Source organism: Orycteropus afer, unplaced genomic scaffold, assembly GCF_000298275.1.
Source record: "Orycteropus afer afer isolate SDZICR_OR568_19922 unplaced genomic scaffold, OryAfe1.0 scaffold00015, whole genome shotgun sequence".
NCBI lineage: Eukaryota > Metazoa > Chordata > Mammalia > Tubulidentata > Orycteropodidae > Orycteropus > Orycteropus afer.
In genome coordinates, this window is record NW_006921602.1 from 1,504,368 (window position 1) to 1,527,049 (window position 22,682).

General features: G+C 37.1%; 1 protein-coding gene across 1 annotated transcript in view; it reads left to right on the forward strand.

Moving 5' to 3' along the window:
* MYO9A (myosin IXA) overlaps window positions 1–22,682 on the forward strand; it is a 441,307-nt gene that overhangs the window by 287,865 nt on the left and 130,760 nt on the right. Inside the window, exons 18-20 of the mRNA XM_042783070.1 lie at window positions 7,566–7,688; window positions 18,369–18,449; window positions 21,700–21,810. Coding sequence (XP_042639004.1) covers window positions 7,566–7,688; window positions 18,369–18,449; window positions 21,700–21,810 — 315 coding nt within the window. The remainder of the gene's footprint in view (window positions 1–7,565; window positions 7,689–18,368; window positions 18,450–21,699; window positions 21,811–22,682) is intronic.

Below are 22,682 nucleotides of genomic sequence, written 5' to 3' on the forward strand. Positions count from 1 at the left end.
ACTCCATGGTGGAATCTACTGTGAGCAGCTGAGTAGCTGCCTTAGGGATGTGGTCTGCTTCCTGTACATAAGGAGAAGCCTTGGGGAACAGTTTCTAGCTTATGGCATGCTTGACCCCTGCGTATAGCTGTGTCATTCATTGTTCAGCAGCTTGCCATGCTCTGCTGACCTTGAGACTTTCCGTGGACTTGAGTTAATGGCCTGTCATATGGTTTGGTAACATCAGGACTGTGCCTTTTTACTTGCCAACCTTGGGCTTGTCAGTCTCAACAGCCATCAACTGTCTGAGTGAAGAAAAATCTCTAGTTCTAGTGGGCCAGGAGCAGGAGGCAGAGCTGATGCCCAAGGCTGAGGGGCTTTCACCTATCCCCTCGAGTCTGGCATGTTGAACCCAGACTTAAAGCCTCCAAATTGTAAGAAATTAAACTGTCCGTTCAGCCATCCCATTTGTGATATGTTTATTGTCAGAGTGGCACTAGGTAACCAGAACAGCCAAGTTAACACATAACCTTAACCATCACAACCAGCATTACTTTTGCCTCAGTGTTCCTTACTACCAGGTGCATGTTGTTAATGTGCAAGATAGTCTGATAATAGATTTCTTACTATTTTACTCGATAAGTAAGAGTAGGTACACATACATACATACACATATCACATTAACATGTATACATAATTATTGCACATATATTAGAAGAGCACCATCATAGCTTGTGAGAGAATAGGCTTTAGACTCAAGCTTACCTACATTCAAATTATGTACCTATTATTTGCTCTATAATTTTTGGAGTATGTCCTCTATAACTTGTACTCTATCTCCTTATCTGCGATGAGGGAGATAATATGTTACATTTTAAATAATACATGTTTGATACATGGTTAAAAACCAAACTCGTTGTTGGGTCGGATCCAACTTATAGTGACCCCTCCTTGGTTTTCCAAGGCGATACCACTACGAAGTTGATTGCCCAGTCTTCCTTCCAAGGAGTGGCTGGTGGGTTTGAATTGCCAGGCTTCTGGTTAGCAGTCAGATGCCTTAGGCAGTACTCTACCAGAGCTCCTTGATACATAGTTAGTAGTCAATAAAAAATTTCTTCCTTTATTTATCCTACCTCCAGAAAGTTTATAGCTAGATGTGTGTGTGTGTGTGTGTGTGTGTCTGAGTGTGTGTCTGTATGTGTGTTTATGTATATATATATATGTCATACAACACTCATATCTTAATGATACATGGTTTATTTTATAACCTCTCTTTTCATCTTACTTTCCTTCTATTATTTAAATATGCCCCATTTTTTCTAGTTGTGCTTCGTGAATGTTTTACTTGTTTCTTTTAATCCTTTTGAGATCAAGGCACGAAAAGTATATATTAATTTTTTAAAAAGCAGTAATTCCTATATCCTTATTGAGCATGATCATTTGCTAAAAAAGTTATTTGTGTTGCATTAAATAAGCATTATATATGATGTGAAAAGAGGGAATGGAAATGCTGTTGAGTTTGTTTTTTTTTTTCCTTTTCTCTTATGTCAGATCTTCATCCTCTTTCCAGACTTCTCATATGAAGCATTTTTGCATGTAATCTTACCATTTTTATAGCTTCTGAAATAAGATTCCATCATCAGTATTTAATGACACTTCTGGCACCTCATTTTATTGGTAGGATTCAAAATACTTTGTTTTCATTACAATCTTTAATCAGTCATAGATAAATATTTAATGACTATAATCTTCTGGTAGCTCTTGGACCTTTGTTAATATAGTTTTATTTTAATAACATTGTCTCTTTTCTGTTAGTATTTATTCCTTCTCATAGCTTAGATCTGTCACTTCTAATAGATCTGTTTTTGTCCTCACCTATCTTTTAATTTTATGTTCCAGTCTTTTACTGACAGTTCCTTTGTTGTACATTTCTTTTTGGTACTCTGCTATTTCCTTCAACTTCATACCTAGAGCAATTTTAGCATTTGGCTTGCCGACCCAAATTTTTATAGTCTCTCATGCTTTAAACTTGGAATTAATTTTATTTTCTATTGTAGTTCTTTTAAATGACATAAAGAATATCTTATTAATCTTTGTGTCTACAGCATCTTGCATAGCAAATAGTAAGTCATTTTTTAAAAATAATGATCTTATTAATAAGCCCAGTAAACTAAAGAAGATGGAATAAAGAAAGGAATAAAATGGATAATGAGCAGAAGACCTAGGAAAGAAATGAACTCTGTATAGATTTTCCTGTAGATCTGTGATCCTCATTCTAGTTCTAGGTTTTGTTACATCATGCTTAGGCTACTGTAGCTACTGTCATTTAATGAGTGATGCTTAAGTGGGTTCATCTCTCCTTTGCCCCCTTAGCCTCCTGTGCCCAAGCTTGTTCTGTTTTGCCTTGTCTCCCTGTCTTGTCCCATTTTATCTTCTTCATAAATCTTAATATTTCTCAAATTACTTACTTGTTTAATGTAGCTGGTTTCCTTCTCCTTGAATATGATACATCCCTAACACTTAGACTAGAGCTTGATCTGTGATAATCACTGAGTATTGATTGATTTGGTCATACTGACTTTTACAAGCAGAGGTCTGGTCTTCAGTTGCTGAGGAAAGAAATGCTTAAGTATCATTAGTTACTGTAAAACTGAAATAAAAAATATTCCCTGAAGTCTTCTGAAAACCAAATAATAGTTAGCTTAACTAGTAAAAAATTTCTGCCTTTAGCATTATGCTCCTCTAAGAACTATCTATAGAATCAAATCCATGGCAGCAACTTGAAAGATTGTATAGAAACCTCATGGGACTGTGAGTTCATTTGAATGAGTGTGGAACTACTCAGAAAAGGAGGGTGAGGATGCTTGCTCAGCTTGAATATAATCAGTGTCACTGAATTGTACGTGTAGAAATGGTTGAATTGGTGTGTGTTTTACTTTGTATATTCTCAACAACAACAACAAAAAAGTCAATAGAGGGTCAGGCATATTTTTACTCTCCAACTTTTTCACCATTGCTGACACTAGCTGTTCCCTCCATGGTACTCTCTACTTCTCTTCTGGGTTCAATAATTCATTGCAATAGCCGCAGAGAACTCACAAACCATACTCAAAGTTATGCGGTTTATTAGGGAAGTAACAGACTATAATCCTGGATCAGAATCAACTTGAAAGTAATAGGAACAACTCAGATCAGGATCAGGAAGCATATAGGCAAGGTCTGAAAGGTTCCCTCCAGAGCATATCCCTCCTCCTTCAGTGTAAGACAGCTTCCAACCAGGACAGCTCTTTCAGCTGACTTTGGTTGGCAGGTCTTTCTTGCCCATGCGACCAAAGCCTTATCTCATCTGTGCTTAACTGGCCTTTCTTTCCATCATGCTAGCTGATTCTTCTCTCAGCTATACATGCCCCCTTTCAGTCATGCAAGCCTCTCAGCTTTTGGCCTTCTCATTGACCCAACTCATAGCCCACTCAACTCTCTTTGCTGCTTTCTTAGCAGCAGCCTTCTGCCATCATTGCTGGCTGTTCCACCAGCTCTCTGCTGCTGGACCCCTTCTTGGACTGTGCTGCCTCTGAGCCCTTTCTCAGTTCCTTGCTGTGTTCAGTGTTAAAACCCTTGGCTCATATTATAGCTCATTTAGGAGGGAGGTTCACCTAGCAGGAACCCAGGTTCCAGACTGCTCTGTCCCAGGCTCTTCTTGGTCTTAATGCTCCGTCCTTGCCTCTAAAAAATCTCAGTGGAGCTGACCAATTATATAAGCAAACACTTTGTCAATTTCAAGGCGTGGCTCTCCCAGCAGGATCATGAATTGACCGGTCCCCTCAATGGGCTGCAAGTCACTTAATCCTTTTGGGTGGATTTGCAGCCAATACCCCAAAGAGTTTGTTGCTTTTGCCCAGGGAAGAAACCTGTCTCTGTTACTTTTGTGCAAAACTTCAGTTGATTGACCGGCTGGGTCACTATTTTTCAAGGAATTTGTTGATTTATGATTCAAAATAAACAAGCCAAACCCACTGACATTGAATCAGTAAGCAATGTAACAATCCTCATAGCTTAGAGGAAAAATCTCCCAAGGTGTTTTTAAAAAAAAAACAAAGCAAAAGCCACATAAAGGAGCTCCTTTCACCATATTCATTCACTTACTCACTCAAATTAATATTTATTGAACATCTACTCTGTACTAGATACTGTTCTGGGCATTGAGGGTACAGGGATGAATAATACAAAGTCCTTCTTCTCATGTACCTTATCTTCTAGATAGGAGAAAGACAATATACTAATAATCCAATAAGTGAAAAGATAATTTACATGTTATATGTGCAATGAGGAAAATCAAGTGGTAATATTACTGACAGAATAGTGGCTAAATTTTGGGTGTTTGAATGAGAACTTTCTGAGAAAGTTACATTCAATCTACAATTTGAATGCCAAGAAAAACCAAGCCATGTAAAACTCAGGCCATAGACTCTTCTAAGGAAGTGAAAAAATTGGAACTGTCTAAAGCAGGAATAAATATACTTTTCCAGTTAAATTCCTTGAAGGCCAAGGACTTTTTCTTACAGTTATTTTTATTTTCTGTATCTGTATGATACTTTTTCACACAAAGACAAATGCTTAGTAATTAATTTAACCACTGTTTTCAGTAAAGTCTTGCAAAAAAATGACATGGAGGCAGCATCTTCTGACTTCCTCTAACTTCACAAGAGGAAGACAAAATCCCATGAGCAGCCGAAGGCTTATTCTTACTCCAATGAGGCCAGACATGCTGCCAACCCTTCAGCCTTTTTACCACCTTTGACACCACCCACACTACTCACTGCTTCTCTTATGCGTTCGATTATTTATTGCAGTGGCCACACAGATCTCACAGACAGTACTTAAGATTATGGGGTTTATTAGGGAAGTAACAGGCTACAATTCAGGTTTGGGAACACGCTCAGGATACAATTCTTAGATCATGACAGTCTCCCCCTGCTGTACCCTCAGACACTCCTCTCTGGCCCTTGGCCACTGCCTCTGTAGGCCAGGTCAGCGTGCCACTCTATCTTGTGCCTCTTGGTTCCACTGCCACCATCTCTCCACCAGGGTGTCTCTTCACCTGTGTGTCTCTCAGCCAAGGAGGTCCAGTACAGGGATCTTTGATCTAAGATGTGTTCTACTTCACCTCCAGCTCTTCTGTCTTGATGTCAGTGAGATCCCCCCTCTGCCTCTGTTGTTTTTGCTATGTGCCATGAAGTCAGACCTGACTCATAGCAACCCTTCCTTGGGTTTCTGAGGCGGTATCACTAAGGAAGTAGATTGCCCAACCTTCCTTCTGAGGAGTGGCCTCTGCCTCTAGGAGTGCTCATTTTAAGCCTGGCAGAGTGAACAAAACTGACCAATCCCAACATTAGAGTTCTGCACACCTTATTTGCATGGTCCCACGAGCTCTGGTAGCATAGTGCCTAAGGCACTTGACTGCTAACCAGAAGGCTGGTGCTTCAAACCTACCAGCCACTCCTCGGGAGGAAGATTGGGCATTCCTACTTCCGTAGTGATACTGCCTCGGAAACCCAAGGAGAGGTCACTATGAGTCGGGCCGACTCGATGGCAAATAACAACAACAACAACAACAACAACCGCTAATCCAGTGGAAGTTATAGAGACTATAACTAGAAAAGCCAAATCAAGTGATTTGCTGTATTGCAAATTTGCAAACCTAAAATATTATTTCTCGGGTCTTTTTCTCAGAAGTGTTTTAAATGTTTATGGGGGAAATCATTTTATGCCTCCTTTTTAATTAGTTTTTACTTTAAAATAACTTACAAAAATTTTCTAATTAAATCTTGACTAAGATGTATTTTTTTCTGAATATACATTGAACCTTCTTGTGAGAATTCAAATGTAGTAGGAAGAGTAATGCAAAATGCCTCCAAAATTTGATACACATACTATTTTACATACATATGTTGTTTAACATGGCTCTTTTCTGTCAATAGTAGTTGTAATTATTTTTCCATGTTGGTGAATATAGGTTTACATTGCCTTTGTGAGGTATGTAGTATTCAGTTGTATGGGTGAACCATGCTTATTTAAATAATTTCATATAATTACATATCTTATTTCATAGTTTTTCACTATTTTGAAGACTATTGTTACAAAGAACATTGGGACCTTGTTTAATGATCTCCTTGTTTAAAGTCCTTATAATAATTAATAAATTCATAGCCATGAAAGTCCTTGTCAGGAACATTATATGAAGTTACATTCCTAAGAAGAATGCATGTACAATATATGCTTATTTCCCTGTGTCCTCATGAATACTAAGTTTTGCCTGTCTGCATTATATTTGTCAATCTGATAAGCAGCAAATCTCTTTTAAATTTGCATCCTTTAATTACAAGTGAAATTGAATGATTGTCATTTAATATATAATCAGCTTTTGTCATTTGTTAAAAATATTTTTTCCTTAATTCCAATTATTTAAATGTCTATGTTACTTTTAGCCCCTTAAATTTTTTTTAATGTTTATATAGTTTTTAGCTTTTTGGATTTATGTCATGCTTTTAACCCAGACTTGTGTTTCTCATACAAATAAGACTTACTATACTTCTTAACATTATATAGTTGTACATCTGTATAGATGATATTCTTTCTGTTGACAGACTCACTATGATAAATATAACGTGGTTTAAAAAATTATGTGAAGATGGGCTAAAAAAGTTCCTGAATGTTTATTATTCCCCTATTTTGTATTCTCTTAATTGCTTCTTTCATAAGTCCTATCTCCCTAATTAGATTATAGGGTAGCACATCACAATGAAGGCTGATAAGGGTCTATGTTTTGTATTTTACTATGTATATGTTCCTAATAACGTGCTGTAGCCCAGGGATTGAATTTATTTTCTCTGAGTCAAAATTTCTTTGCAGATAAAGTAATCATGGTAGATATTTTAAGTAGAAGGGGCTTGATTCAAGAAATTAGGCAGTTACAAAATGATTAGAAGACTTAGAGATTCAGAGTTTTAAAATGTCACTGCAGAACTTACCCCAGCTATAATCAGAGAGGTTGGAAATCAGGAAGCTGCCACTGCAGCTGTTGGTCCCAAGCATATACTATGTGTGGTATAATTTAGAAGTCAAGAAGAAGCTGCTACAACTATTGGCAGTGACAACACAAATATCTTGTGCTCTGCCTCTCTTCACTTGCAAATAGTGCTTGGACTTTGGGACCACAGAAAACTAAAGTACTTTATGTGCATGCTTGTGAAAAGAAATAGAAGCTAAGAGTCAAGGTCTATGCCTCAGTTATACCTTCCCAGTTTTATATGTAGGCGTTTGATTGTTGAACCTAAATCACATTCAGATTCCTAGATGCAAGAGGATTTGTGAAATGCTAGCTTTTGCAGGAAGGCATAGGAGCATAGAATGGATGTTGAATATCAAACTTCCATACTCACCACAGTGAATTTCTATGATAAAAATTTTATATCTTTCATATATATCATAGATGGAAAATAACATAAGAAGCTGGATTAAAATTTTTAAAATCATATTCTTAGATTTACTTTTGTGATGAATTTGATGTTTTTCCTTCTCCTTTTCAGCACTTACTAGAGGTGAATTCTTTAAAGCACCTGACAAGACTGACCCTACAGGATCGAATTACCAAGTCTCTTCTTCATTTACACAAGAAGAAGAAACCTCCTAGTATCAGTGCCCAATTTCAGGTTATTCCTATTTTACTTATAACAAATAGAAATCAGTTTTTTTTTTTTTTTCCAGATTAGTGTGGAAAGGTTAAAAATTAATAAGATATTTATTCATAAGATTGAAAAGCCATGCTTTACTTGTCATTTTGGAGAGAGGTACCAGGAATGGGAAAATAACTGCCTTTGTTTCTCATTCTTATATCTGTGGATGGTGGGTATCTCAGTGACTACTTAATTATTTCAATGTGAAGTAAAAGGCAACAGAAAGTAAATATTACTAAAAAACCTGGCTTTAATCTATATTGCATAGATATATATATATATATTCAAACTTACCAATGCTCATGAAGATAGAGTAGAGGACAAGGCAGTGTTTCATTCTGTTATATGTGAGGCTGCCATGAGTTGGAGGCGAGTTGGAGGCAACTTGACGGCAACTAAAAACACTAGTCTTCATACCAGTCTATTCACTGTTAACATAATGATGTATGTTGTCTTATACATATATTTAAACTAAATGCTGCTGCCATCAGTATTAAATAGGATTATAAAGCTTTTTTTTTTCTGTTTGTTTGCTTTAGTTTTTATATATAGAAATCTAGTTCCTTTTACTATGACTGGGCATTTAGGAATAAGTACGATTAATATTAAGTTAGTCAAGCCAAAATAGCTGTTTTCAAGATAGTTTTCCAATTACCTCTTTCCTTTCTTCTTGTCTTCTCTCTAAAGTTCTATGTATTTGATAGATTTATATATTTATGCAAAAGCTGAAAATCTGGTGGGTAGCAACAACTTTTAAGGAGCCTTGGTGGTGCAGTAGTTAAGACTTGGCTGCTAACCCAAAGGTCAGTGGTTTGAATCCACCAGGGCCTCCATGGCATAAAGACCCGACGATCCGCTTCTGTAAAGATTACAGCCTAGGAAATCCTATGGAGCAGTTCTAGTCTGTCCTAAAGGATCACTGTGAGTTGGGATCAACTTGACAGCACACAACAACAGCAACAATACTTTGCATGATTTACTCTCCTTTGTGATTCTATCACAGAAGCAATATTTACTGCTAATTAAAAATTCCTTTATCTGATGGTAGGTATATTTCCATGTAATAGTACTTTTTAAAAAATGCTCCTGTTTTAGCCAGGATGTTTGAACATAAATTATCTATTAACATGTTACTGCATATGATCTTGTTTGATTTTTAATCACAGTCTTGCAAACTGACTTAGAAATGTCATTTATTTTAGATAATTCTCAGCATAGATCTGGAGAATAATTTGAATTGGTGAAGGCTATTGTTGGTCATGTAACTTTCTTTAAAAAAAAAGAAAAGAAAGAGAAGAAGAAACCAAGACTAAAGAGCAAATTAACTTATTATGTGCTAATAAGTTTAAATTAAGGATGTCTAACTATAAAGGCATCTCTGCCATGAATTTTAAAAATTTTTCCTAATGAATAAACTTTTGAGTTAATAGTATTTGTTTTGAAGTAACAAGAAAAAGAGGTTTGTCTGTATCTTAGTGCAGTCCTCACATTCCAGGATCTGGATTTTCACTTTGTAGATTTAGAAATACAAAGATAAATGAGAGAAAAATCATGCTTGACTGATAAACTATAAGCACTGTTGTATAAAACAATATAAAAATTTAATAATATACAGTGAAAAATATGAATCATAAGCAGACTTGATATAATTACTAGTTTATTAGCTTAGTTCCCCCTGGTTAGCATCAACATGGCAAGCCAAATTCTGATAAAAAGAATAACATGGTGAGCTTGGTATTTGAAAATGGTATCATGATTATGAACGATCATTAAGCTTTAAATGTTCTTTGATTTGTTACCTTGGATTTTCTATACTTGCCTTGTATATCAGACTCCTTTAATTTGTAGAGTGTAATATAGCTATTGCCATAAAAGCTTAGTTATAATTAAAATTCTATCATATCCCTTAAAAATCTCCCCAAATTCAGGGATTTTGTGTATTTCTGAAATTCTTAAATAATATTCATATATTGTATTTTATTTCTTTTAAGAAAGAATTAAAAACATCAAAAGATAACCTTCAGTGTTTCTAATACACTATTATATTATCACAACTGTAATAGGAGTTTATTAATTGAAAAATACAGATGAGCAAAAACAACTGAAAACAACTTTCCATCCAGAGATAATGACCACATGTACTGTATTTTCCAGACCGTTATTTAATATTCAGACATAAGTATCATCTAAATTTCTCTTAAACCTTTCTGTGAGGTAAATACTACTATCCTTATTTTACAAGTGAGGAAACTGAGTATCTGAGCAACTTTTAAGTGGTGGTAATAGATGATGGCAACCAGGTGTCTTTGTCTTCATGCCCTTCTTATGAATGCTTATGTTTATCAAACTGAAATCATAGAACTCATGAAGGATTAACTGCTACAATAAATCCTTGAGTCCTGAGAAAAAGCATACAGAAAAACATTTTTGAAGAAATAATGACCAAAATTTCCCTGACTTGATGAAAAGTATAAATGCAAAGATTAAATAATTTCATTAAACCCCAGGGAGAACAAGGAAAACACACCAAGGCATATCATATGAAACTGTTAAAATTGGTTAAAAAGAGAAAATTTTAAATGCAGCTAGAGTAGGGGGAAAAGCCATTTTGTACAGTGAAATGAAGGTAAGAATAACAGTAGATTTCCCGTCAGAAACTTGTAAGACAGAAGATAATGGAGTGATATTTTTAAAGTACTGAAAGAAAAAAATTGTCACCCTAGAATTCTGTGCACTGTCAATATATCTTTCTCAGACAGAAAAAAAAAAAAAAACCTAAGAAAATTTATTACCAGCTGATCTGCATTATCAAGAGATGTTAGAGGAAGCTCTTCAGGTGGAAAAATGATGGAAAGCCAGATGAAAATTTGAGTGTACACAAAATATGAAGAGTGCTTGAATGATAGAAATGTAGCTAACAATGTATATTAAAAATACTTTTCCTCTTCTTTTAATCTTTTATAACCAAATATTGTGGAAAACAAGAAAATAATAGTACTTTGTGGAGTAGAAATAAATATATGACAGAAGTAGCACAGAAGAAGGGATTGCTGAATGGAAGTATACTGATGTAAAGTTTTTGCATTCTGCAGGAAATGACATAACATTATGTAAAGATAGATTGTGATAAATTAAACATTGGAAGCCATAGAGCAAACCTTGAAACAAAGCTGTAGGTAATACTCTAATAGCAGAGCTAAAATGGAATTAAAAATTAACTCTGGCAAAAAAGAAACAAAGAACAGATTGACAAATATAAGTAAATAGCAAGATGATAGACCATGAGGACATCTTCCCTATTTCCAGCCTCTCAGTAAATTTGAAACTTTGTCTCCTGCAAACAAATGACAATTTTTAATGAGTCTATTCCTTTGACCCCCCCTTCTGTCCAATAAATTAACTAACACCTTAGTTTTGAGAAAGATGATGCAACTTGATCCTAAAGCAAAGAAATGTGCAATGCTTATCCTAATCTTCTGTGTGAGCCTTGTTACTTCTTAGGCATCATATCTGTGCTCAGGTAGCTCCTTCAAAGGAGGAATTTTGTGTCTTCCACCTAAGAAAATAGGCCACACACAGTGGACCATACTATTACTGTTTGCTTGAACAATTTCTCTTAGAAAGACTAGCACAAGGCCTGTCCCCATAAGGCGGAGGTTAAAGATGTCCTAGATGTCCAAACTACTTTGCCACTCCATCATTTCAGACATTTGACTCCTCCTCTCAGTAATCGCCCCCATCATCGGGTTCTGTATTTCACTATAATGCCTCACAGAACTCACAGACACCCAAGGGATCGTCTCATGTAGTGGTGGTGGAGGTTGGGAGGCTGGCACGCTGGCAAGTCCCAGGTCGTTAAGTAGGTCTAGAGGATCCTCCCAATTCTTGGGGTTGTCAGATCTCAATCAGCAGATCAGATGTTGGCTGCTGTCCCAAATTGAGGGGTGAGATGATGATGAGCCAAAATGCAGAACCAGAGCAAGAAGAGGGTGAACCTTCCCAGAGGATTTATATGTATACCCTCAAGGAAGCTAAGGGTGATGATTTGGGTTATATCCTCCAGCAAGGTGGGACTCAAGATATATCCTGCCTGTGCTGCTCATGCAAAAATAACCCAAGTGGATGACTTTAACAATCAGGAGTTTAAAAGCATCTACTCAGTTGCTCATGGCAAATTCCACTGCAGAGCTGATTGCCAGTCATTATAGGGAATAACTACTACCAGCTGCCCAAGCAAGTTGACACACAACCTTAACTACCATACCACCTTAAACAGGCATACATAATAGGATTTACAATACATCATAAAATGGAGGACAGTGGCTAGAAGGGCCACATCAGGCAATTCACTGCATCTGAATATCTGCTGAAAACTGCTGGTCAAACTATTACCCTTCTCTTGACATGATGAGGCATACCCAGCTGCTTAGGAATCCTAGATTGCTGGGAAACACATATGCACCTGTGCCATTAGTTAAAAAAGCCCGTTGCTTAGAGTGGTGAGAACTCTGAATTTTTCTTCTCCCTGGCCTTTGAGTCTTAAGAAGAATATAGGATATATTAAAGTTTGTTTTGATTGTTTGGTGAAAATCTTGAGTTCTCTGTGTAAAGTCCATTTCTTGTTGCCATCAAGTGATTCTGACTCATGGTGACCATGTGTGAAAAGTAGAACCTCTCCATAGAGTTTTCAAGGCTGTGACAGAAGCAGATTGCTAAGCTTGTCTTCTGAGGTGCATCTAGGTGGGATCGAACTGCCAACAGTTTTAGTAGCATTTGAGCATTTAATGTTTGTGCCACTCAGGGACTCCAAAAATCCCTTAGAGGAAAATAATTTACTTCTTAGTTCTACTTGAAGACCAAAGAATTTAGTCATTAGCCAAACTAACCCAGCTGATTTTTATTCTCTGAACATATATTTATGCATTAGTTTTCTACAATATCTATATATTACTTTAGTGACCAAAATAAGAACTGCCTAAAAAATAATCTTTTTCATAAAAACAGGGTTTGTTTATAAAGCAAAAAGTAATCAGTGGTTGCCTGGGCCTCTTTGTAGAAGCAAGTTTAACTGCCAGTGGGTAGGAAGGAACTGTTGGGAGTGATTTAAGAAGCTAAAATTGCTGATAGGTGCACATCTGTATAAATTTACTAATACTTAATTATCTGTGTACCTCAGTGGGCAAATTTTTATAAAGTGTAAATTATATTTCAGTGAAACCATTAAAAACAAAAAGTAGCATTGAGAGTGAAAGGGCAAGCCATAAAGTGTGAGAATATACTTCAAATACATCTGAAAGGGGATTTGTATATATTGTTGTTGTTGTTACATACCACTGAGTTGGCTCTGATGCATAGTGACTTGGTGTACAAGAGAATGAAACACTGCCTGGTGCTGTGCTATCCTCACAGTCGTTGCTATGCTTCAGCCCATTGTTGGAGGCACTGTTGTCAGTCAATCTCATTGAGAGTCATTTTTTTCACTAAGCATGATACTCTTCTCCAGGAATGGTCCCTCCTGATAACACAACCAAAGAATAACAGATGAAGTATGAATGTACAAGAGATTTGTATATAGAATACATGAATTACTACAAATAATTTTAAAATAAAGTACAGTCTAATAAATAAATAGCCAAAGTATGATCTTGAATATATCCCTCCTGAATTTAGAGATCATCTAAAGAATAGATTTGATGCACTGAACACCAATGACCAAAAGCCAGATGAATTATGGGAAGATATCAAGAACATTATCCATGAAGAAAGCAAGAGATCACTAAAAAGACAAGAAAAGAAGAGAAGACCAAAGTGGATGACAGAAGAGACTCTGAACCTTGCCCTTGAGCAGAGAATAGCTAAAGCAAATGGAAGAAATGAAAAGGTAAAAGAGCTGAACAGAAGATTTCAAAGAGCAGCTCGAGTAGACAGAGCCAATTACTATAATGAAATGTGCAAAGACCTGGAGTCTGAAAACCAGAAAGGAAGAACACGCTCGGCATTTCTCAAACTGAAAGAACTGAAGAAAAAATTGAAGCCTCGAGTTGCAATAGTGAGAGAGTCTATGGGCAAAATATTGAATGATGCAGGAAACAACAAGGGAAGATGGCAGGAATACACAGAGTCACTGTACCAAAAAGAACTGATCGATCTTCATCCATTTCAGGAAGTGGCATATGATCTAGAACCAATGGTAATGAAGGAAGAAGTCAAAGCTGCAATGAAAGAACTGGCAAAGAACAAGGCTCTGGGAATTGATGGCATACCGATTGAGATATTTCAACAAACAGATGTCCCATTGGAGGCATTCACTCAGTATGCCAAGAGATTTGGAAGACAGCTACCTGGCCAACTGACTGGAAGAGATCCATATTTGTGCCCATTCCAAAGAAAGGTGATCCCACAGAATGTAGAAATTACAGAACAATATCATTAATATCGCACGCAAGTAAGATCTTACTGAAGATAATTCAGAAACGTTTGCAGCAGTATATTGACAGAGAACTTCCAGAGGTCCAAGCCGGATTCAGAAGAGGACATGGAACAAGGGATATCATAGCTGTTGTCAGATGGATCTTGGCTCAAGGCAAAGAATACCAGAAAGATGTTTACTTGTGTTTTATTGACTATGCAAAGGCATTTGATTGTGTGGATCATGACAAATTATGGATAACATTGAGAAGAATGGGAATTAATGAGCACTTGATTGTACTCATGAGGAATCTGTACCTTGACCAGGAGGCTGTCGTTCGAACAGAACAAGGGGACACTACATGGTTTAAAATCAAGAAGGGAGTGCGTCAGGGTTGTATTCTTTCTCCACACTTATTCAATCTATATGCTGAGCAAATAATCCGAGAAGCTGGACTATATGAAGAAAAACATGGTATCAGGATTGGAGGAAGAATCATTAACAACCTGAGATATGCAGACGATACAACTTTGCTTGCTGAAAGTGAGGATGACTTAAGGCACCTACTGATGAAGGTTGAAGAATACAGTCTGCAGTATGGATTACGTCTCAATATAAAGAAAACAAAAACATCCTCACCACTGGACCAATGAGCAGCATCACAATAAATGGAGAGAAGATTGAGGTTGTCAAGGAATTCACGTTGCTTGGTTCTACAATCGATGCCAACGGAAGCAGCAGTCAGGACATTAGACGACGTGTAGCGTTGGGAAAGTCAACTGTGAAGGAACTGTTTCAAGTGCTGAGGAGCAAGGATATCTCCTTGAGGACTAAGGTGCGCCTGACACAAGCCATGATATTTCCAGTCGCCTCGTATGCATGTGAGAGCTGGACAATGAATAAGGAAGACCGAAGAAGAGTTGATGCTTTTGAGTTGTGGTGCTGGCGAAGAATGCTGAAAGTACTGTGGACTGTTAAAAGAACTAACAGATCTGTTCTGGAAGAAGTGCAGCCAGAATGCTCCTTGGAAGCAAGAATGGCCAGATTTCGTCTCACCTATTTTGGTCATGTTGTCAGAAGGGACCATTCCCTGGAGAAGGATGTCATGCTTGGTAGGGTGGAGGGTCGACAAAAGAGGGGGAGGCCTTCAACGAGATGGATTGATATGGTGGCTGCGATGATGGGCTCGAGTATAGCAGGGATTGTGGGGCTGGCGGGGGATCGGGCAGTATTTTGTTCTGCTGTGCATGGGGTCGCTATGAGTCGGAAATGACTCGATGGCACTTAACAACAACAATACATAAATGGACAGAAGTTTCGAACAGTTTACAAAAGATAATATCCAGAAGACCAATAAGTCTATGAAAAATCTGCTCAACATTATTATTCATCAGAGAAATGCAAATTAAAATAATTTTACTACTACATCCTAACTAAGGGAGCTCTGGTGGCATAGTGCCTAAGGCATTTGACTGTTAACCAGAAGGCTGGAGGTTCAAACCCACCAGCCACTCCTCGGAAGGAAGATTGGGCAATCTACTTCTGTAGATACTACCTCAGAAATCCAAGGAGGGGTCACTGTGAGTTGAATTGACTCAATGGCTTTGAGTTTGATATTTGTTGTTGTTGTTATACCCTAACTATACCAAAAAATCATTCTGTTCTGACTCATGGCAACCCCGTGCATTTCAGAGTAGAATTGTACTCAGGATTTTCAGTGGCTGTGATCTTTTGAAGTGGATCACCAGGCCTTCCAGGACACCTTTAGGTGAATTCAAACTTCCCATCTTTTGGTTAATAGTCTATCACTTAACCATTTGTGCTACCCAGGGTCTTCAACATACATAGTAGCATGGCTAAAATAGAAGAGACAGATAATACTGTATGTTGTTGAGCACTAGGGCTCTCATATGCTGTTGTGGAAATATAAATTGATGCAAATACTTTGGAAAATGGTTAAAAGACATGAATATTCATAGGAGCTTTATTCATAATGGCATAAACTGGAATAATCAAATGCCCATCTTTATATGGATAATTTAATTGTGGTATAGTTGTATAATGTATCCACTGACCTTTTGGTTAGCAGTCAAATGCTTTAACCACTACTCTTCCAGAGCCCCTTATCACTACTGTACAGCACTGAAAAGGACTAAATACAGTTGTATACAGTAAACACAAAACAGTACACAGGGTATTGTTTTCTATTTATGTAAAGTTAAATAGCAAGTAAAATTAATTTATCTTAGAAAGCAAAATAATGGTTACCCCTGGTCTGGGGATAAGGGTGATGTAGATACTTTATGTAAAATGACCTTGATAAATTAAGTGAGATCAAGCACAAAGGAGCTTCTGAAGTTCTGATCATTTCTTTATTGATTTGGATTCTGGTTAGAGGAGTGTATTTCTTTTTTGAAAATCCATCAAATTGTACAGTATGTATGCATATTATATTACAATGATGTTTACCAAAAAACAGCACTTAAAAATAAAAAATAATTGTATGTTGATTTAATACATACGACAAAACAGGTTTATATGATTGTAAGGCTTCTATGTTTTACTTGAGGTGAGGTGGTGAAATACTCACTCTAAGTAAACTCTGACAACTTAAGTTTGTATATTGTAATCCCTAGAGAAGCCACTGTAAAGACAATACAAAGAGATATAATCAATAAGCCAGTAGAAAAATTAATAATAGCACACTAAAAAATGTCCAAAAAAATTGCAGAACACAATAAAATAGTATTTGAAAACATTGAAGGAAAGGGGCAACAGAAGAACATAAAGAGAAGCGACAAACAGAAAACATATAGTAAAATGATAGACCTACATGCAACCATACTAATAATTAACATTAAATATAAATGCTGTAAACACTCCAATTAAAAGACAGTTACCGTTACATTGGATAAAATGAAAGGCTCCAACTAAGGTTATCTACAAGAAATTATTTTTAAATATAATGACACAGAAGATTAAAGTTAAAGAATGAAAAACACTCTGAAACCTGATTAAAAGAAAGCTAGAGTGGTTATCGTAATGTCAGACAAAGTAGACTCCAGGGCAGAGAAAATTACTAGGGAAAAGAAAGGAAGGAAATTGTTAGAAGAAGAGCATAAATCAATGAAATTGAAAACAGACAAATAAGGGAGTAAGTCAGTAAAGCCAAAGGCTACTTCTTGGAAAAGAATCAGTCAATTAAAATTTTATAAACTCTAGCTTGATCAATCAGGAAAAAAGAGAGAAGGTACAAATTACCATATTGGGAATTAAAGAAAGGAGCCTCACTAAATTCTCTATAGGTATTTAAAAGCAAAGTGAGGGAATACTGCATGTAACTGTATGCTTAATAAATTTGACATTTGTCACAACACATAAGATACCACCAAAATGTGAATTAAATGTAATTTAATAATGCCAGCAAACAAACAAAAAACCCAACTCATTGCCATCAAGTCAATTCAAATTAATAATACACTTTCCAAAACGGTAGCTTACTTACTGGATGATTTTAAAAGTTGTTTTAGAAATACGTGAGTTTGAATAAAATTGTTTCATAAAGTGTGAAAAGTGAAATTTAGATTATTGTGAAATGTATTCAGAATAATGTCAGGCTATCGGCTTTAAGATTAGACTACCATTCTTATCCTTGTTTGTTGTTATGTGCCGTTGAGTCAGCCCCGACTCATAGTGACCCCTCGTTGGGTTTCCGAGGCAGTATCTCTACAGAAGTAGATTGCCCAGTCTTCCTTCCGAGGAGTGGCTGGTTGGTTTGAACCTCCAGCCTTCTGGTTAGCAGTCAAATGCCTTAGGCACTACGCTACCAGAGCTCCTTTCTTATCCTTAGTTATCCTTAATTTAACTAACCATTTTGGGAATGTGAGAATATACAGTTTACTATTCAGAAAACAAAACAAAACATTTCTTTATATGCCACTGAAAAAAAACCAAACCAAACTCATTGCCGTTGAGTCAATTCAATTCATAGCGACCCCTCCTTGGATTTCCGAGGCAGTATCTCTACAGAAGTAGATTGCCCAGTCTTCCTTCTGAGGAGTGGCTGGTGGGTTTGAACCTCCAGCCTTCTGATTAGCAGTCAAATGCCTTAGGCACTACACCACCAGAGCTCCTTTGTGTGCCACTAGTTAGTGCATAATTTGCTGATATCATCAATTATATTTTTATATCACTCATTGTCAGTTTGGGATGGAAGAATATGCTAATTGTAATACTTTGTATTGCAGGCATCATTAAGCAAGCTGATGGAGACCCTTGGTCAAGCAGAACCATATTTTGTAAAATGCATTCGTTCTAATGCTGAAAAGGTAAAAATATCCTCTAAATGAGAGTATCAGTTTTAGCTCATTAGGTAATCTTTATTCTTTCTAAGGAGTACAAATGAAAGGGAAGAGCTAACTATAATTTTTATGAGGAAAACATGCCCCATAAATACTTTATAGATACCCATGTAATTTCTGCTACCTGCCTTCATGATATTTATATGGACTTGATTTAGCATCTTTTAGGTTTTGAGAAAAAATTGCTCTTGAAATGTATAAGATTAAAAAAAAACTTTTTATTTTAATGAAATGTTTTAATCTCTCATGTTTGGGTATAAGGTGTTATTCTTGTTTTAGCTTTTTTCATGTTTAGAGATTCTTGTCTCTTTAACTTAGGGATGATACTGTGCATATGATTTTCATAACAGTCCCCTTAAATAAAACTTGTGCAAAATATCCTAATCAGTGTAAATATTTGTCATCTGTCTTTATGTTCATCATAGGAAAGAATAGTTTCCTTAATCTAGTAAAAATGTAGTAGAAATTATATTCAGCTTTCTTAATTTTCAAGAAGTATTCTACTCTACTATTTACAAGCTTTATGACCTTAGGTGAGTGACTATTCTGTTAACTAAAGTATTTTCATGTATTTAAGTTGTTGGGTGCCCGTCAAGTCATCTCCAACTCATGGAGATCTTATGTACAACAGAACAAAACATTGCTCAATCCTGTGTCAACATCACAATCCCTGCTATATACCTGATCCCATTGTTGCAGCCACTGTTTCAGTCCACCTTGCTGAGGGTCTTTCCCTCTTTTGTTGACCCTCCACTTTACCAAGCATGATATCCTTTCCAGAGAATGGTCTCTTCTGACAACATGACCAAAGTAGGTGAGGTGAAGTCTGGCCATTCTCACTTCAAAGGAGAATTCCAGCTGCACTTCCTCCAGGACAGATTTGTTGGTTCTTTTAGCAGTCCGTAGTACTTTCAGCAGTCTTTACCAGCAGCACAACTCAAAAGCATCAACTGTTCTTTGGTCTTCGTTATTCATTATCCACCTCTCACATGCATATGAGGTGACTGAAAATACCGTGACTTGGGTTAGGTGCACCTTAGTCTTCAAGGAGACATCTCTGCTCTTCAGCACTTAAAAGAGGTCTTTTGCAGCAGATTGGCCCATTGTGATACATCGTCTGATGTCTTAACTGCTGCTTCCATTGGTGTTGACTGTAGAAGCAAGTAATATGAAGTATGCATTAGTGTTTAGGAGTATACTATTATTATAGGACTGCTGAAGGGACAAGGAGGCGGCATCTTCTGATCTCCTCTAACTTGACGAGAGGAAGACAGAATCACCATCAGCAGCCCACGGCCTCTTTTTATGAGTCCAGACATACCTCCACCCTCTAGCCCTCTTACCAACCTTGACACCAACAATCCCTCCTGTGGCACTCATCACCTCTCTGCTGAGTTCAGTAATTAACTTCAGTGGCCACACAGAACTCACAGATTATGGGGTTTATTAAGGAAGCAACAGGCTACAATTCAAATTTAGGAATGCGCTCAGAATACAGTTCTTCAGTCAGGACAGCCTCCCCTCTGTTCCTTAGGCTTGCTTCTCTGACCCTTGGCCTCTCAGCCTGACCTTTGCCTCTGTGGGCCAGGTAAGCCTGCGGCTCTGTCTCATGCCTCTTGGTTCCACTGCTGCCATCTCTCAGCCAGGCATCTCTCTCTCAGCAGCATGTCTCTCTCAGCTGGTAGTCAGATTCCTTCTGCCTCTAGGAGGGCTTATTTTGAGCCTGGCAGAGTGGCAAAACCAACCAATCCCAACATCAGAGTTCTACACACCTGAGAAAAAGCAAACTTTCCCAGAAGATTAGTTTGTGCTGCTCCAACAGAAATACCCCAGGTGGATGACTTTAACAGTCAGGACTTTAAATTGCAGGGTCTCCCCCCAGTAATACAGTGGGAGTTATAAAGACTATGGCTAGAAAACCCATATGATGTAATTTACAACACTGTAAGGACCAACCTCATTGCATTTTTGTGAATTTTTATGAGTTAATAGGAGTTCTGGTAGCATAGTGCTTAAGGCACTTGATTGCTAACCAGAAGGCTGGTGGTTCAAATCTACCAGCCACTACTTGGAAGGAAGGTTGGGCAATCTACTTTCATAGTGACACTGCCTCAGAAACCCAAGGAGGGGTCACTGTGTGTCTAGGCCAACTCAACAGCTCATAACAACAACAACATACGAGTTAATATCTATAAAGTACTTAGTATGTGTCTGCTCTGTAGTAAGCACTTAGTAGGTGATAGCTGTTCTTTTATTATTACTAAAATGGAAATAGTTCTACTTATAGATGAACAAAAGTTTGTGTTCTGATTATTAATTGAGATTTTGTTATAGAAAGACTTTAATTCCTGAAACATTTCAGGACACAGAATAAGTAGTAAATATTTTTTGCCTGACTGGTTTTATTATTTAATACAAATTGCATATTTGCTCTTTTTTTGTTGATAGCTGTTGTGCCCTGTCTAGCTACTAGAAAATGTTTGAAATAAATGTTTGTAAATAATACTTAGAGAATAGAGAGATCTATAAGAAGCTCCTTATCCATTTTTTGAATGTCTTAAGTCATGTCTGCCAAGATACTTACGATTACCTGGTGATGAGTGACAACCTCCCATTAGCCCCTTGCCTGTCAGTGCCTGTAGAATGAGGGCGTTAATTATCAGAGATTCCAGGAATTTTTTGTTTTTCAATGATTCATACCAATATCATCAGCAAAAAGTAATTAAGAAAACAAACTACTCTTAACCTATGCTAGTCATTAGAGGAAGAGTCTGTCAGCTCTCACTTAACCAAGGCAAATGTTAGAGTGTGTAGGATAGGTGGTTTCTTAGTAAGATTATAGATAAAATCACAATTAAAAACAAAAATATAGACAGCTCTTAACTGTGTGAGAAGAGGTTAATCTTGATCCAGAATTTATGGTGACTATGCTGTGACCTCTTCAGTGGGCATGTACAATCCTTTTGAGCTTTAAGACCCTCTCCCTCTACAAACAGAGCAGTCTGGAAGCTTGGGTTTTCTCTTTCTCCTAGGGTCAGGCAGTCAGAACTTTTTGGAAGCTACTAGCTGAGGAGGTGAGATTATCGCATCACCTGTGCTATCTCTTAACCAGACAACCCCTTATCAATCTGAGTTAACTATACTTAAAAGGCAAGCATTAATTTGGAGATCTCCTATTCTAGGTTAATCTTTTTTTTTTCCATTTGCTTTGTTTTAGTTGCCCTTAAGGTTCAATGATGCCTTGGTACTTAGACAGCTTCGGTACACTGGAATGCTGGAGACTGTTCGAATTCGCCAGTCAGGATACAGCTGCAAATATTCTTTCCAGGTTATGCTTTTGAAGTGATATTTAAATATATATGCACATCAAGTAAATCATTCCCACCTGTATCGCTTATTATTTATTGGGACTTACATGTTTATTTCTCTTAATTCTTCCTTTCCAATCCACCTTTTAAATAAGAATTGAAAAAGGGTAGAGAGTACTCATTTCCATTGGATAGCAGTAATCTCGTTATGCTTGTGTTAAAATGTAGAATTCAGTACTTGAGTATTCTCATTTAATCTGAATGTTTGGTGAATAGACACTTTACAAAAGAGGATATTCAGGCGGACAACAAACACATTAAGAAATGTTCACCATCATTAGCCATTAATGCAAAACACACTGCCATCGAGTCAGATTCGACTCATAGACACCCCTCCTTGGGTTTCCAAGGCAGTATCACTGTGGAAGTAGATTGTCCAACCTTCCTTCTGAGGAGTGGCTGGTGGGTTTGAACCTCCAGCCTTCTGGTTAGCAGTCACATGCCTTAGGCACTACACCACCAGAGCTCCTAGAGAGATGCAAATCAAAACAACAATGAGATACTATCTTGCCCCAGCACCAGTTAGCTAAGTTCAGCAAGACAGAAAGTAACAAATGCTGGCAAGGTTTTAGAGAGATTGGAACTCTCATACAGTGCTGGTGGGACTGTTAAATGATAAAACCACCGTGGAAAGCAGTATGGCGATTCCTTAAAAAGTTGGAATTAGAAATACCATATGATCCAACAATCCTGTTACTAGGTATATATTCTAAAGAAGTGAGAGCCAGGAGAAGAACAGATACATGCACATCTATGTTCATTGCAGTGCAATTTACAATAGCAAAAAGATGGTGCCCATCAACAGAAAAATGGATAAGCAAACTATGGTACA